This window comes from Mobula birostris, chromosome 1, assembly GCF_030028105.1.
Source record: "Mobula birostris isolate sMobBir1 chromosome 1, sMobBir1.hap1, whole genome shotgun sequence".
Lineage (NCBI taxonomy): Eukaryota > Metazoa > Chordata > Chondrichthyes > Myliobatiformes > Myliobatidae > Mobula > Mobula birostris.
In genome coordinates, this window is record NC_092370.1 from 66,946,206 (window position 1) to 66,962,563 (window position 16,358).

The 16,358-nt window shown below is 41.2% G+C and overlaps 1 protein-coding gene across 1 annotated transcript in view; it reads left to right on the forward strand.

Annotated features, from left to right (window-relative positions):
* The first annotated feature begins 7,385 nt into the window (after window positions 1-7,385).
* Window positions 7,386-16,358, forward strand: part of LOC140196705 (serine/threonine-protein kinase H1-like) — a 64,245-nt gene continuing 55,272 nt past the window's right edge. The window contains exon 1 of the mRNA XM_072256356.1: window positions 7,386-7,665. Coding sequence (XP_072112457.1) covers window positions 7,439-7,665 — 227 coding nt within the window. The 5' untranslated portion in view covers window positions 7,386-7,438. The remainder of the gene's footprint in view (window positions 7,666-16,358) is intronic.

Sequence of the window (16,358 nt, forward strand, 5' to 3'; positions counted from 1 at the left end):
GAACCTTTATAAAATATTGAACTGACCTCGGGTGGAGTACTATGTTCAATCTGGCTGTCTTATTATTGCAGGTGGGATGTGAAAGCATCAGAGAGGGTCTACAGAAGATTTATGGGAATAGTTGTTTGCATGAGGGACAACAGTTTCAAGGATAAATTTGAGAAGTTGAAATTGTTTTCTTTAGAGGAGACTGAGGGGGAGATCTGATAAAAGTACATCAAATAATGTGGGATTCTAGACAGTGGATGGTGGGGGTGGGTTTGTTTCCCTTTATTGATGGTTTGAGTACAGGAGTTCACAGATATAAATTAAAGGGGAAGATAAATAAAACTGACATGAAGAAAACATTTTTACTTATCATATGGTTAAAATCTGGAATGTGCTGTCTGCAGTTGTGGTGGAGGCATTTTCCATTACATCTTCAAAAGGGAATTAGACTAATTGCAAGGTTTTAGAGAAGGGTTTGGTGAGTGGGGTGAAAATAGAGTGCCAATAAGGATTTGATGGATTGAATGGCTTTCTGTGCTGTAATCTTTCTATAACTCTAAAAGTCCCTACGTTCACTGGTCCGCCTCTACAATTTAACAATTTGCTAAGCACTTCATTTGACATCGGTGAGTCACTCCCCACATCACCATTACAACATCTCTATGGGTTTGAAGAAATGCAGTTTTCCCCAAAGTGGGAGGGTGTGAAGGCCTAAGAACAAGAATACAATGCTATGAACTATTTGTGAGATACATGAAAAATCTCCTAAGTCTAGCCTGTTGTCATCAGCCCTGCCAGCCTTGCACCTGTATTTGTTAATTGTCATTTTATCTGGAGTCGTTAAAGCCCTTGTGCTTTCTGTTTAATCTTAGTGAGTTTATTTTGACTGGCATGGGTCTTCGGCCTGCTGTGATTATTTAAAGTGGACTCTCACTTAGCGCTTATTGCAGGGTCCTTGTGTGTGTTTCGAGCTTGATTTGTCTCATGGCATCGCTCGGTCATGCCACCGAAGTTTAGTTGGAGTTCCAATGAATACACTTGTTTGTCATTGCTCCACGCCTGGGTTCAGTCACCGTGACAATGGTACTCTGCAAGGATTGTGGAGGTCTGCATAGCTGGATTATTGTGCTCAGCGTCCCTGTCCCATGAGTGCTCACGGGGCATGTTAGAGGTTTAATCAACATTCCTAGTGGCTGGAGTCGAGGCTGTTGATGCAGTTGACATCAACTGATGTTCTAATTTAAGACTGAATCATTAATGAAGGCATGCTATGAAATACATCCCCATGCAAATCTTTAGGCCTGAAGCAGCAATCAGAAAATAAGAATCTCAAGTGCAAATAAAACTGATTTGCCAGAACTTTGAGGGCTGAATTACTGGATGGCATTTTGGGCACCCCATGGTGGACATTTGTAGAAAAGTTACATTCAATACCTCTAAACAAATTGTCATTTCCTCCTCCTTTCATTTTCCCCTCTGTGCCCTTCTCCCCCATTACTCCCAATGCCCTGCACTAAACTTTTCAGAACTTCAGAGCTTTGAAGACTGTGGAAAAATAGATTCTTTTAGCAACGCCAAATCAAGAAAACCAGAGTGTTGTTCTTGGCTGACTGCAGAGAAAGAGCTTTATTCATTGCCTCACGTAGTATTTATTTGACCATATTGATGCTGAGTTTGGCTTCAAAGATGATAAAGGTTTGTTTTCTCCAGCACTCATTTACCTCACAGTGCCTTCCATAAAGAAATAATAAACTAAAATTTCTATAATCTATTTGTCCTTAATCCCTTACAAGATATTTCTGGTTCCTGTCCAGCTTTATGTGTATTCCTGTATCCACGACCTGTGTGCGTTCTGTCAGTTGGCAAAGAGCATAGAGAGAAAACAGCAGTATAAGCAGTTGGAGAACAATAGAATTGTAGAACAGCAGCATAAAAAGACTGCTAATAAAATGGTTGCTAAAGGAGGAGCTAACAGAAATCAATGATCAAAACTTTGATCAAGAAGGTATAGCCTAAGTGCTTATTAAGGGAAAAGGGAATAATACAATCGGCTAATAGTATTTCTCACAACTGGGGATCCACAAAGGGTCACAGTGGGAAGGAAGAGGCAAAAAAGGTGGAGGTTACTTTACGAGAACTTGACAAGGACATAAAAGAATTTAAAGCAAGAAGATGCTTATTTTAAATTCATCATTTTAATTACAAAGGTTAAATTACAGATTAGCAGGGGTGAGATTTCAAGTTATAGCCTCCTTATGGATTTAATTTGAAAACTCAGGCCTCTTTTTTCAGTCACTCTCAAATCCTATATCATTACCCCCTCATATCTCCAGTGTTCCTAGTTAGTCCATTTCCAACCTTGGCAACCCCAAGCTGACCTTTTGCCTTTGTAGATAGTTCCCTAGAAATTCTGATGCACCTAAGAACAGAGCAAATATAAAAGGGAGCTTTATCATGAGCATATCATAAGCTGCTTTCCACAGGAAAGAGCTGTGAATTACAGAAGCTAACAGGAGGCACCACCCTTCACAAGTCTAGTCAGCTGTCTGTTGAAGTGCATTGCGGTTACAAGACGGCTTCATTGCAGCAGATGTCTTAACCTTCCCAGGAGTGATTCATGCAGATGGAACTGCGTGGTTTCTGTCTGTTACTGAATCCTTCTGCAATGTACTGGTAAATAAGTTACAATGATACTTTTAAGATTGCTGCAGAAAATCTATTTCCAAACTAACATTGCAGAAACTTCCAAAAAGACTGACAAATAGAGTGGGTGGTCTAATAAACTAAACCATACTGGTGCAGGAAAAATACCATGATTCTCAGTATTCTATCTCAAAGATTCAAAGTACATTTCTTATTAAAAATGTATAAATTATACAACCTTGAGATTTGACTGTGTACAGGCAGCCACAAAGCAGGAAACCTGAAAAAACCCAATTAAAAAAAAATAAAGAGCAACACCCAATGCGCAGAGAGAGAGAAAAAACACAAATTGTGCAAACAATAGAAATGAGCACAGCATCCAAACCAGATTGAGTCCTTAGATCCAAATCGTCGGAGGAACATGGAGTAGGCCCAAGCCTCAGTCTCAGTTCATCATATTAGCTGGGCAAATCACTGCAAAGCTCACAGAGATGAAGCACAGCAACCGGGGTAGCCTCACAGAGAAAGCAGTGAACATCACTGGAGAGCAAGCGAAATCGGCCTGACTCTCACCTCCTGTCCCAACACCCTGCCTTTCCAGTCTATATGGGCCGGTGTCTAAATAGCGGACAGTTTGACGAGCTTTGCATTAGGACCCAAGCCCCACAACAGCGTAACACTCCGGGCCTAGATTTGTTATGGGCCTATATTTTGCCACTCAGCCAGAAGCCGCTCTCGACTCTCCATGTGGTTAGAGTGATCCAATTTTGCATCTGGGTTCCTTCGTTAAAAAAGGAGCTATATTTGCTTTGCTACGCGGTATTCTTCTTTAATAAACTGAGGTTTTCTACTTCAGTTTCTAAAGCAAAGCGATACCAATAGCAGTCAGGAACATTTAATGTTCATTCTGGTCACATCAGACTGCACTACCCTTCTCTCAAAGGGTTCCCCAGTGGGTCACCCTGTTGTGTTATTATTAATAACTCACTATCATTTTAAAAAATCTTCTGAGTGATGAAACAGAAGTGTCCAGGTGAAAGACATTTTAGAAATTCCTGTCCAATGTCCCAAACAGACAAAGCTGTACCCTACTTTCCTGGAATTTACAAAGGTAGGTTGATACACAGACATGGGTGTAGAGACATTAGAGCAGTGGGCTAAGTACACATCCCTGGGGTGCACTGGTATTGATTGTCAGTGAGGTGGAGATATTGTTTCCAATCCGTACAGATTGTAGTGGTCTGCTTAGGAAATGTTGTAGCCAGGAGGAAAAGGTTTTCTATTATTTATTCAGTGTTCAGTTGGCTTCAACTGCCAGTCACCTCCAAGGGGACCACAACTTTGCCATAGGGTTTGGAGGCTTGCATTTCTCAGAGAGCTGGAATCAGGGTCTTGTGCTTTGGCTCTTGGTAGGGTCACCCATGCCAAACAGGTAAAAGGGCAGAGGCCGGGCTAATATTGGTCCACTGGTCCTCCAGGTTTGGAGATTCAGCTCAGGGCTAACAACCCTGACTGGTCAGGAAAAAAGAGTTACAGAAACAGCAATGAAGTATCTTTCTACATCTGTGTGTGTGAGGTCCCTGAGCCACACCAAGGCACAATAGAGAAGATGGCTAGGGACAGACAGAGATAGAAGAACTTCACTGCTGCCCTAAACATAAGTAACAACCAGTCAGTAATATCTTCTGCTTCCCGAAGCAGAAAAATTTGAAACAATACTAAATCAGGTCTGGTACACTACATATGGCCCCAACTAATTCTGCAGACCTCTTCGCCAATGGAGAAAGCCTCAATGTAAAGGTGATGGTGAATCTTTAGAAGAGTCACCTCATGATCAGGTCTAGGTTACAAGAGAACGCATGCAACACTGTCATCCTCAAGAGAAAACACTGCAGCACAATGAGTTGCCTGGGTTCCAGGGGCAAGGGCTACACTTCACTCCTTTGCTTTCTATAACCATGCACTCTCCAATCACAGAAGCTGAGTGCATATATAAAAGTCAAGCAAGTACCAGAATTTCTACAGATGTACCATGGAGAACATGCTAACGGGTTGCATCACCATATGGTACGGCGGAGCCACTGTACAGGACTGGAGAGAGCTACAGAAAGTTGTAAGCTTAGTCAGCTCCATCACGGGCACTAGCCTCCCCAGCGTCAAGGACATCTTCAGAAGAACAAGTATCACAAACTGGGATCTTCCTTGGTTGCAGTGGATTGCTGTGATGTCTTCAATAATAGATTAAGTGGAGGTATGACACAAATAAGTACAGAATTGTATACATACAAAAATATGAAAAGCTAGAAATGATACATGGATCATTAAATGCCAGATAAATACAGAAAATAATCACAAAAGCTTATGTGATATGGAAATTTCAAAACAAACAATAATATTGGAAACACTCAAGTCAGGCAGCATCACTGGGAAGAGAAGTAGAATTAATACGTCAGATTCAAGATTCATTGTCAGATACTTGTGGAATACTGGCCTATAATGGCCAAATGACTAAAATGCAAAGGAATCAAAAGTATGTTGCAATCATACCAAGCCTAGGTTAGGACAATTGTGAAGAACGATATATACTGCATCTTTGGAGAACTATGAAGAAAGATTTACCCATGTAACTCTTGGACTTCATGAATTTAACAACAATGACAGGTTGTGCAGTGTGAGATATTAAAAGTAACTTATAGAGTAGATAGATAGAAACTATTCCAACAGTTGTTAAATACAGGATGTGAAAATGACTTCTGAAAGTTGAACTCAGCTCATTCAGGACTGAAGTTTGGGCAAATTTCTACTTATACAGGGTTATGGGAGACCGCTACCCCATCAAAAGAAACAAACAATTTTTCATCTAAGATTGCTAAAGTTTTGTTGATCAAATTTGTTGGGTGACAAGGGATAAATGCAATGGAATTAGTTCAAATACCAGTTATCTCAAATTATTGTTGAACATGATGGGTGGGGAAGAATGGACTATTCAATATTCTGTGTTCCTACATTTCTGTAAATTAGTTTCATTGCATTTTCACTAGCATTTTCCTCAGAATATCTCCACAAAAGTCACAACCAAATCCAACAAAATTAGTTTGACCTAATTAAGTTTTTAAAATTTGGATTTACCTACTGCTTTACTCGTACTACCTATCGAACTAATAAAGTTGGTCAATAGATGGAGCTAGATCCCAATTTAAATCAAGCAAGCCAACCTGTTAATATATTAAAATGGTACTTTTAATGTAATATTGTTGGGATTTTTCTTCATTTTTTTTACTTCTTGAGATACAGCGCAGAACAGGCCATTTCAGGCCTTCGACCCATGTCGCCCTGCAACCCCCAATTTAACCCTAACCTAATCACGGGGAATTTACAATGACCAATTAACCTAACGACTGGTATGTGTTTGGACTGTGAGAAGATACTGGAGCTCCAGTATCAGGAAACCCATGGGAAGAATACACAAACTCATCACAGACAGTAGTGGGACTTGAACCCTGGTCGCTGGTACTGTAAAGTGTTGAGCAGGGCGGCGCAGTACTGTAGCAATTAGCACAGAGCTTTATAGTACAGATGACCAGGGTTCAATTCCCACCATTGCCTGTAAAGAGTTTGTACATTCTCCCCATGACTACGTGGGTTTCCTCCGGATGCCCCAGTTTCCTCCCACATTCCAAAGACATACTAGTTGGTAGGTCAGTGGCTAGCAATAAAATTGGGGAATTGTTGGACATCATGGCTCAGAAGACCTATTCCACGTCAATAAATAAATAAATAAATAACCACTACGCTACCATGTCACCATTGAAATTAAGAAACACTAATAAGATTACCACAGGTTCACTGACATTATGTCCCTTTTTTTCAGAAAACTGTCTCCCTCCTCTCATCCTTTTTAATATCAAAACCAACTTGCAGGGAAGGGGGTGGTTAACAGAATACCCCCAGTGGGGCAAACAATCAGAAATCTTTAGCACTTTCCACTCCAGTGATTATGATCAAAGTTTATTTTCTCATTCTCTTTCCTTTGTGTACTTGGCCATTAAACATAATTAAGGAGTTGGTCCAAATGTAGAAAACTCACTGAAGTGACAATCTGTACACATGCCAATGATGTGGAAATTATGGTGAGGTCAAGTTGTTAGTCCATGTAATTTGGTTTCAGATGTGTTACTCAAATTTTTCAGAAGCAATTTCTTCCATTTGCTCAAAAGCAAAGTACACCAGATGCTAGAATATTGAAATAAAACTAGAAGATTCTGCGATCACAAGCATTATTATGGTTCAATGCCACCTGAAAAAATTGTATTTGATGGACTAACTGTTATTTGTTTATTTTGCTGGAAATGAGTGCAATTTGCAAGGCCAGCATGTGTTAATCCTTGAAAGGATGTTGGTGACCCAGTTTACTGAGCATCCCTGATGAGAGTTGCAGAATTTAGATCCAGCGACCATGAAGGCAAGGGACTATATTCCAAGTGAGGATGTCATGCCTTCATAAACGTGTAGACAGGTCTTTTGTTGGTAACACTTGGGTTTATTGTCGGTGATAGCCTCATCTGTTATTAGATCATCGGGCGCTTCTCCTCACGTGTTATGGGTAGTGGGCTGGTCTTTATTCCACGCTGAGCCAATTTTGAAGGAAAGTGATCTTCTGAATTACTGGCGCCCTTTGCTTGCCTGGTCGCTTGAGGGCGGCAGTGTTGCGATGCGGTGAGCAGGACTGGCGCTACCTGGTGTTCGCCCATCGGAGGGAGGAGATCTCGGTCTGCGGTGATCAAGCTGACTCCGCAATGTCCGAGTGATGGGCTGCGGGACGAGTAAAGTGCTGCCAGAGCCGCCGAGGAACTGCTATGTGGACTTTGTGAAGACGGTGGTAAGCTGCAAGTCCAAGGTGTGTGATGACGGGCCACACAAAGCGGAATCCAAGGGACTGGGCAGTGGGCAGAGCGACGCTGGTTGTCCCGAGGGAGCAAGTAAAACCAAGGTGGCAAAGTACCGAGCCAAGTTTGACCCGAAAGTCACAGCAAGGTAACCGGGCAAACAATTCTCAAATTAATTTTGAGGGGAACAGCCGGCTTAGACCAACCTATAACCTAATTAACATTCTCTTTATTTTAATGAATACCAATTACTGCAGTTTGTTATCTATAGGTTATAACAATTGTTAGTCGCTGTGCGCCGTGTCGCAGGAAGGAGTCCACACTTCTCAATCATAGGTTACTGGTAAAGCAAAAAAAGAGAAATAGATGCTGGAAAAGAAGCAGAGAACGCAGAAAATTACATAGCAGAGCAAACTTGATTTGTGGAGAAAAACAGTTAACACCGAGAGCTAATTCTGTTCCTCACATGACAGATGTTGCCCGCAACTTGCTATTTTTATTTGTCAAAACATTTAGTCATTGTGCCTAAAGGCGCGTGTATCCCAGCTCACCTTGTTCCATAAATTGTGCTCTACAGTGATTAATAAGGAGTGGAAAATGGCATTCTGTGTTAGTTTCCGAATGAACTTCCCTGCACACGGATGGTAAAGTCAAGATTCTTCCATCCTGAACGGTGGCGAGGATGGGGGCAATTTGGAGAGAAAATGCTTGGTTACAGAATTCGAGCACTGACTTTTGATTTCTTATTCTCATCAGTAAACTCTGCCATATCAACGCAGTTGTTATTACGGTAAAACGGTTTGTTTTTGTGAAGAGGATCCGAGATGTGGGAGCATGACCTTAGTGCAAGAGACCACCAAGCGAATAAGTGACAGTTCAGAGGTTGCGAGCGGATTATCCAAACGTGAGTGTTATTTTGAGGGGGCAAATGGCCTGAAAGAAGTGAGAAGTTGTACAGTTATCAAATCCCGAGAAACGAATTGAAGTTGGTGCGATGATGGTTTTAATGGTAAAGGGATTGCGCTTCTATCAGAAACTCGGATGAACGGCATCAACAGTGGGGGTAATCCAATGACTGGCACAGCAGTGACAGAGTGGGAAGGCATGTTGTGAACCGGAGCATGCTGGGGTGTGAGTCTCTCCAGCCATTTGTACGCTCTGTCAAACAATCATTTATAAAATGTGTGAAACTAAAGCAGCAGATCTCAAACTATTCCCTGATGATCAATGAGTCGTTGTAGGGCAGTGGCAGAATTAGAAAAGAATACATAGAAACATAGAAAACCAACAGCACAATACAGGCCCTTCGGCCCACAAAGTTGTGCCGAACATGCCCCTACCTTAGAAATTACTACCATAGCCCTCTATTTGTCTAAGCTCCATGTACCTATCCAAAAGTATCTTAGAAGACCCTGTCGTATCCACCTTCACCACCATTGCTGGCAGCTCGTTCCACGCACTCACCACTCTCTGGGTAAAAAACTTACTCTGACTTTTCCTCTGTACCAACTCCCCAGCACCTTAAACCTGTGTCCTCTTGTGGCAAACATTTCAGCCCTGGGAAAAAGCCTCTGACTATCCACACGATTAATGCCTCTCATCATCTTATACACTTCTATCAGGTCACCTCTCATTCTCCGTTCCCCCAAGGAGAAAAGGCCGAGTTCACTCAATATATTCTCATAAGGCATACTCCCCATCCAGGCAACATCCTTGTAAATCTCCTCCGCACCCTTTCTATGGCTTCCACGTCCTTCCTGTAGTGAGGCAACCAGAACTGAGCACAGTACAGTACTCATACAGATACAAAGTAGGCATGCATGCGAATTTTAAAGCTGAATTAAATAATAAAATGAAAGATCATTATCTAGAACCTGTCCTCCCAGAGTATCTATAGTTAGAAATATTGCAGATAGCGTTCCACATGTAACCATTAAAGGGACATTTAGGATGTTAGATGTGTAAGCTGTTCATTTAATTGTCTAAGCCTTTACCACAGCACTACCCCACAAAAACATTGTAGTGACAGTGCGTTTATATCATTTCATGTTTAATTTTAATGTCATCTGTCTGTACATTTATACAACCAAAGGAAACAATGTTCCTCCAGACTACGGTGCACCCACACAACATATATCACACACAGAACATAAACTAAAATATTATTATATAAATAAGTCAATAAAAATAATTCAAAATGCATATAGAAAAATACAGTACAGATGAACATCTTGCTGACCTAGTGACAAGACCTCGCTGGTGTCAGGGTACTCATTCATCTCACAGTCTGAGGGAAGAAGCTGTTACTCAGTCTCCTGGTCCTAGTCCTGATGCTTCTGTACCTCCTTCCTGACTGACGGGAGTGTGTCAAAGAGATTGTGAGATGGTAGTGGGGATCCTCAACGATGCTTTGGGCCCTTCGTCTGCAACATACCCTGTAAATATCACAAATGGAGAGAGGGAGACCCCGCTGATCCTCTCGACAGTTTTTACTGTCTGCTTTAGGGCCTGCAGTCCTCTGCCTTGCAGCTTCTGTACCACACAATGATGCAGCCAGACAGGGCACTCTCCATGGTTTCTCTGCCATTTAATGGTTTGCTATACAAAGTGACTAATCAAGGGTTGTACACCATGGCATTTGAATGGTGAAAAGATAGTTTGAATGATGCTTTCAATAGTTGAAAGGAACAGAAAGGATAAATTCCACTTATCCAGGATGAGGAACAGGATTTAAAGTAAGGATACTGGTACCAAAACTTAGAATATTTATGTAAGTAACAGCTGAAGAATAGGCGGAAATATTTAGAGTTAATTAATAGATCATCTCTTTGGTGAGGAAACAGGTTAGACAAATAACCTGTTGCAACATAATTGTTGACCTTTGTCAGTCTATCAACAGCACACTTACAATACTTGATGGCTGCTCTTCACTGAGTTTTAATGTTTAGTAAAAGTGGTTTAACTGAAGGTCTTCAACTAAATATTTGCTTTTTTTAAAATGTGTGGACAGTATTAAACTAAAAAAAATAGAATAATAGGTGACCACTGTCACCTGGGTACTAGAACCGGAGTTCTAGTGAATTTGAATTGGGTAAACAGATTCAATGTGATTGATGTTCAGCAGAAAGTAATAAAGAAAATGCTGAGGATGGAACCAGTAAATAAATACTGGTAACAACAAAACAGAATAGTTCCTTCATTTTCCGTAATTTGAAGGAGCAAGAGGCAGAACCAACTAATTCTGAATGGAATGGAAATGTTATTCCCTTGTGCAAATATTTCCCTGCCTAGCCCATTTGGTAATATGTTTTATTCTTTTGCAACTCCTCAAAATAATTTTTCTCTAATCACTGCTCATTTATTTAACTACATGCACTAATTTTCATCTTCTTGGCAGTGGTGATACTTATATTCTATTTATTTCTATAGAAATCCTTCATTACTTTAAAAATTGAAATAAAACTCCTCTTCACCCTCATTACTCAAACAGCAGTAATTGCAAAAGGAAATTCTCATCATATACTGAGAGCCTTTTGAGGGTGAATCAGTGTAGTAGCTTTCCTATACTATTTGCTGCTTCTGAAGTTGAGGACAGAGGACACTATATTTTCAACCTGACTAGCAGAATTGGATTGAAACAAGTTACTAACTACAAAAAAAGTAGCATTTGTTATTTCTATCAATTTTACCTAATTTTAGTACAATTAAATAAGTGAAACTTAAATTCATAGTTTTAGCATTCACATTTTCCACATACAAAGGGAGATAGGCCCAAACTCAATATATTTACAGCATGAATCAAAACCAGCAAGAGTAGTTAGTATAAATCCAACAAGACATGCAGGAAAAAGGAGATCCTCTGGAAATTCACTGTCAGATTATGCTATACAATTGCAAACAGCTAATCAAAATGCAGTCAACCAAAACGTAAACAAAATAAGCAGAAATGTTGGCAATCCTCTACCTAAATCAATGGCTGAAAATAGATTCAAATTTATCACATGTACATCGAAGCTTACAGTGAAATGAGAGGTTTGTGTTTTTTAAAACAACACATCTAAAGGTGTCCTGGGGCAGCCCTCAGGACTGGCTACACATTCCAACACTCACATAGCATGCCCACAGTGTTCAGCAAAACAACATAAGTAACAACAAAACAGAACAGCAACAGAAAAGCATGCACCTATTCCCCACTGTCACCAGTCATCCACTCACACAGTCTCCAACTCCAGCACAGGCTGCCTCTGGGCCTCCAGTCCTAGGTCGCAGACTCTCAGACTCACAAACATAGAGCCTTTGACTTCCTGACATGTTGACTCATGTGGCTTTGATAATTGTGCCTTGACCTCTGGAATCTCCAACTTTGGGCTTCTAACTCTGGACTCAATTTGGACACCAGGACTTTGATGGAGACTAGAAACCACATTGGTGAGGTCGAGAGAGGCAGAGGAGTACTTACAGGGCTGCTTTGAATGGGTGGACTGGACAATATTCAGGGATTCATCTCCAAATCTGAATGAATACAGCCCAGTTGCCATCGACTTCATCAAGACCTATGTGGTTCAGCGTGTGCCTTCGAGAATGTACCAGATAAAAAAAAGCTGTGGATGACCCAGAAAATTTGTAGTCTGCTGAGGGCTAGATCTGTGGCATTCACGACCGGTGATCCAGAGCTATGGAAATAGTCCTGTTACAACTTATAGAAGGCTATTGTTAAGAGCAAAAAGACAATTTCGATTGAAGTTAGAGATGGAATTGGATGCATGTCAGCTCTGACAGGATTTGCAGGCCATTACTTCCCACAAGGTGAAACTTAACATTATGAATGGCTGTGATGCTTCGTTCCCAGATAAGCTCAATGCTTTTTATTCATGCTTCGAAACTACACCGTGTGAATCCCTGCAGACATCAACATTTCTTTTGAGAGCATGAGCTCTCACAAGGCATCAGTCCTGGTAGGGTACTGAAAACTTATGCGACCCACTGGTGGGTTCAAGGGTATCTTCAAACTCTCAATGCTGCAGTCAAAGGTCCCCACCTTCTACAAAAGGGCAACAATCATACCTGTGCCCAAGAAGACGAGGGTGAGCTGTCTCAATTACTATAGCTGATGTGCTTTGAGCAGTTGATCATGGCCAGAATCAACTCCTGCTTAAGCAAAGACCTGGACCTACTGTAATTTGTCTATTGCCACAATAGATCTACAGTAGATGCAATCTCACTTGCTCTCCACTCAGGTATGGATCACCTGGATGACAGAAATACCTACATCAGGCTGCTGTTTGTTGATTTCTGTTCAGCAGTTGTCATCATCATCCCCTTTGTACTCATCAACAAACTTGAAAATCTGGGCCTCTGTACCCCCACTCTGCAACAGAATTCTTGACTTCCTCATCAGGAGACTACAGACAGTGTGGATCAGAAACAACATCTCCTCCTCACTGGCAATCAACTGTGGAATAACTCAAAGATATGTGCTTATCCTAATGCTCTACTCTCTCTACATCCATGGCTGTGTAGCTAGGCAAAGCTCAAACTCCATCCATGAATTCGCCAATGACACAGCTATGGTTAGCAGAACTTCAGATGGGGATGAGGATGCGTACAAGAGAGAGATAGATCAGCTCGTTGAGTGGTGTCGCAACAACTATCTTGCATTCAACATCATTAAGAGCAAGGAATTGATTGTGGACTTTTTCAAGGGGAAATCGAGGGAACACTGACTAGTCCTCATTGAGGGATCAGCAGTGGAAAGCATGAGTAGTTTCAAATTCCTAGATGTCAGCATGTTTGAAGATTGATCCTGGACCCAACATATTGATACAATTACAAAGAAAGTATGGTAGTAGCTATATTTCATTCGGAGCCTGAGAAGATTTGATATGACACCAAGGACTCAAAAATTTCTACAAATGTACTATGGAGAGCATTCTAACTGGTTGCATCACCATCTGGTATGGAGGGGTAACTGTACAGGACTGGAAAAAGCTGAAGAAAGTTCTAAACTCTGCCAGCTCCATCAGGAGTGCTAGCCTCCTCAGTATCCAGGATATCTTGAAAAAGTGATGCCTCAAAAAAGGCAGCATCCATCATTAAGGACCCTTATAACCCAGGACATGCCCTCTTCTCATTGCTAATATGAAGGAGTTTCATAGGTCTGATGACACTCACTCAATACTTTAGGAACAGCTTTTTCCTCTTTATTATATGATTTCTGAATGGACAATAAACCCACACTACCTCACCTTTTTTCCTTTTTGCACTACTTACTTTAATTTTTAAAAATATATTTCTTAATTGTAATTTATAGTTACTTATTAGCATGTATGGAAATCTATTGCTGCTGCAAAACAGCAAATTTCACGAATATGCTAGTGATATTAAATATGATTCTGATTCATGGGACTTTGACCTCGACACCAGGACTCGCCAATCATGGGGCTTTGGCAACTGGGCTTTCATACACCTTTGACCCAGGGACTTACTGACCTCAGGAGGTCACCGGACCCTGTTTCTCCTGTCCGCATGGACTTCCATCCCTGGGGCTAGGCAACCTGAGGGGTTACTGGCCTTCATGCTGCCTACCTGTATGGTCTTCTGACTTGGGAATTATTGGTCTCTGTCCTCAGCATCTGCCAATCTGAACGTTGGATAATTGGCCTTTTGACCACTCAGCGCTCTGACCTGGACACCGAAATTCAGCTCCTTCCCTTAACTCTTCATTGACTGCCTCTTAACCCTAGCTCCTCCTCATCCCTTCCCTAAACCCTAACCTGACCCTCAACTCCCTGGCACCACCACAAAATACTTTATACTTTATTGTCGCCAACCAATTGATACCAGAGCGTACAATCATCACAGTGATATTTGATTCTGCGCTTCGCGCTCCCTGGAGTACAAATTGATAGTAAGTATTAAAAATTCAAATTATAAATCATAAATAGAAAATAGAAAAGGGAAAGTAAGGTACTGCAAAAAAACTGAGAGGCAGGTCTGGATATTTGGAGAGTACGGCCCAGATCCAAGTCAGGATCCGTTCAGCAGTCTTATCACAGTTGGAAAGAAGCTGTTCCCAAATTATCCCTCCATAACTAAATCTGTGCACAATCTGTTCAACTTCATTGCAATTCAGCAATAAAGATGTCATCAATAATTCATGCAAATATTCTGCCTGTGATGCTTTTGATAGTTGTTCTTTAGTGTTTAGACACTACACTGGAAATCCATTTGAATTTATTGCCTTCTACCTCCCCACATTTCAGGTGTTTTGAATATAAAGTTTTGGTCAGCAACTGTGATATCTCTTTATAGTTAGTTGCTAAATTCTATTTGGTAACTCTCCTGTGAAGTGCTTTGGAATATTTCAACATAAGTAAGGTATCATATACTGTAAATTCAACATATTTTCATGATTGTACAGATAGAGAATGAATTTCTTTTTTTACAATGTGTAAAGTTATGCAACCAATTCAGTGGCAGCACCAGAGATTTTTTCTTGCTGGTGCTACAGTGGGGCTGAATGATTCAGTGATGGTGCTGAGGGATGTACTGTATGGTAATATGTATTTGCAAGGCCAGACGCGTGGCGTTCAAAAGTCAGTTTCAAGCATTATGTGCCTACTATCAATGCCGCTGTTGATTCACAAGCAACCGCAATTGATAGATATAATATGGAAGTGAACTGTGACAGTGTCAACAACATCGGAGACAACCCGGGCTACACAGAGCATAAACAAACAGACCTAACAGAGCATCCGACCCACAGCGCACAACGTGAATCACGCACCAATCCCGCAATCAGCGTCAAATGCGTGCTTTTCAACTGAAAAACACAACACTAACCCACAATGTCCACTGCTATTCACATTACATAGACAGACAATGCCAAAAGATACACCATTATTAAAGTCAAATAAGGCAAACAACAGATGCAAGGCTTTACCAGGAGTTGGACAAATTGTACTCTGACCATGCAATACCTCAATTAATTCAGCTACTGAATTTAAAACAAAAATCAACAGAATCACCGCTTGGAAGTCTAAGTAAAACCAGTAGGCTTAATAGCAGTAAGTGTAATATTTTAAGATTTGCAGGAAACATGAGGACTATGGGGTATCCACCACAAAATAATAGTAATAATATTCAGCATTAGTCTTGGCCCAAATTTTTAAAAAAATTAACTGCACTCACCATTGATGTTTTCAGAGAAGCACAATCCGTCTGTTGTTGTGATTGGTGGCGAAAGCATCAATGATTTTCTGGATGTCAAGTGCTTTGGTCCTCCGGCTGTTTATGGCCAACAGGGCCAAGTTGCTGTTCCGAGCATCGCCGCTGCTATTCCTTGGGTAGTTTTTGAGTCATCTGAGGCAAGAGAAACTCCATTCGCATAAGGCAGATGTCACAGGCAGAATCAGTGATATGCAGATTAGTTTGTATAAATCTATAAATGCATCGCGGTAGGGTCTCATTGGAGCTAGAAATTCCACTGTGTCATTCACTGTCTGTCCTTGCTTTTGTTTTGTTTCCAGCAGACACCGAACCTGATGTAGCTCTGCAGTCAGGTTCACTTCAGTCACTCCATAGTATTGGGCCATTGACCAAAGACAGTTCTTGTCCAGGAAAAACTTGTGTTTGGGACTCATTGCTGAGACTCCAGTCAGAACACCCTCTGTCTCAATTAAGAACCATCTTTTCACTTCAGTCAGAAGTCTGTCTATAACTGGATAGAAACAGTGCTTGCGAAGGTCATCAGAGGATGTGACAGGTGTGTTCAGTTTATGCCTGAACAACAAAATCATGTAGGCAGCGGGGTGCTGGGCCTGTCTCCTTTCATGTGGTCTG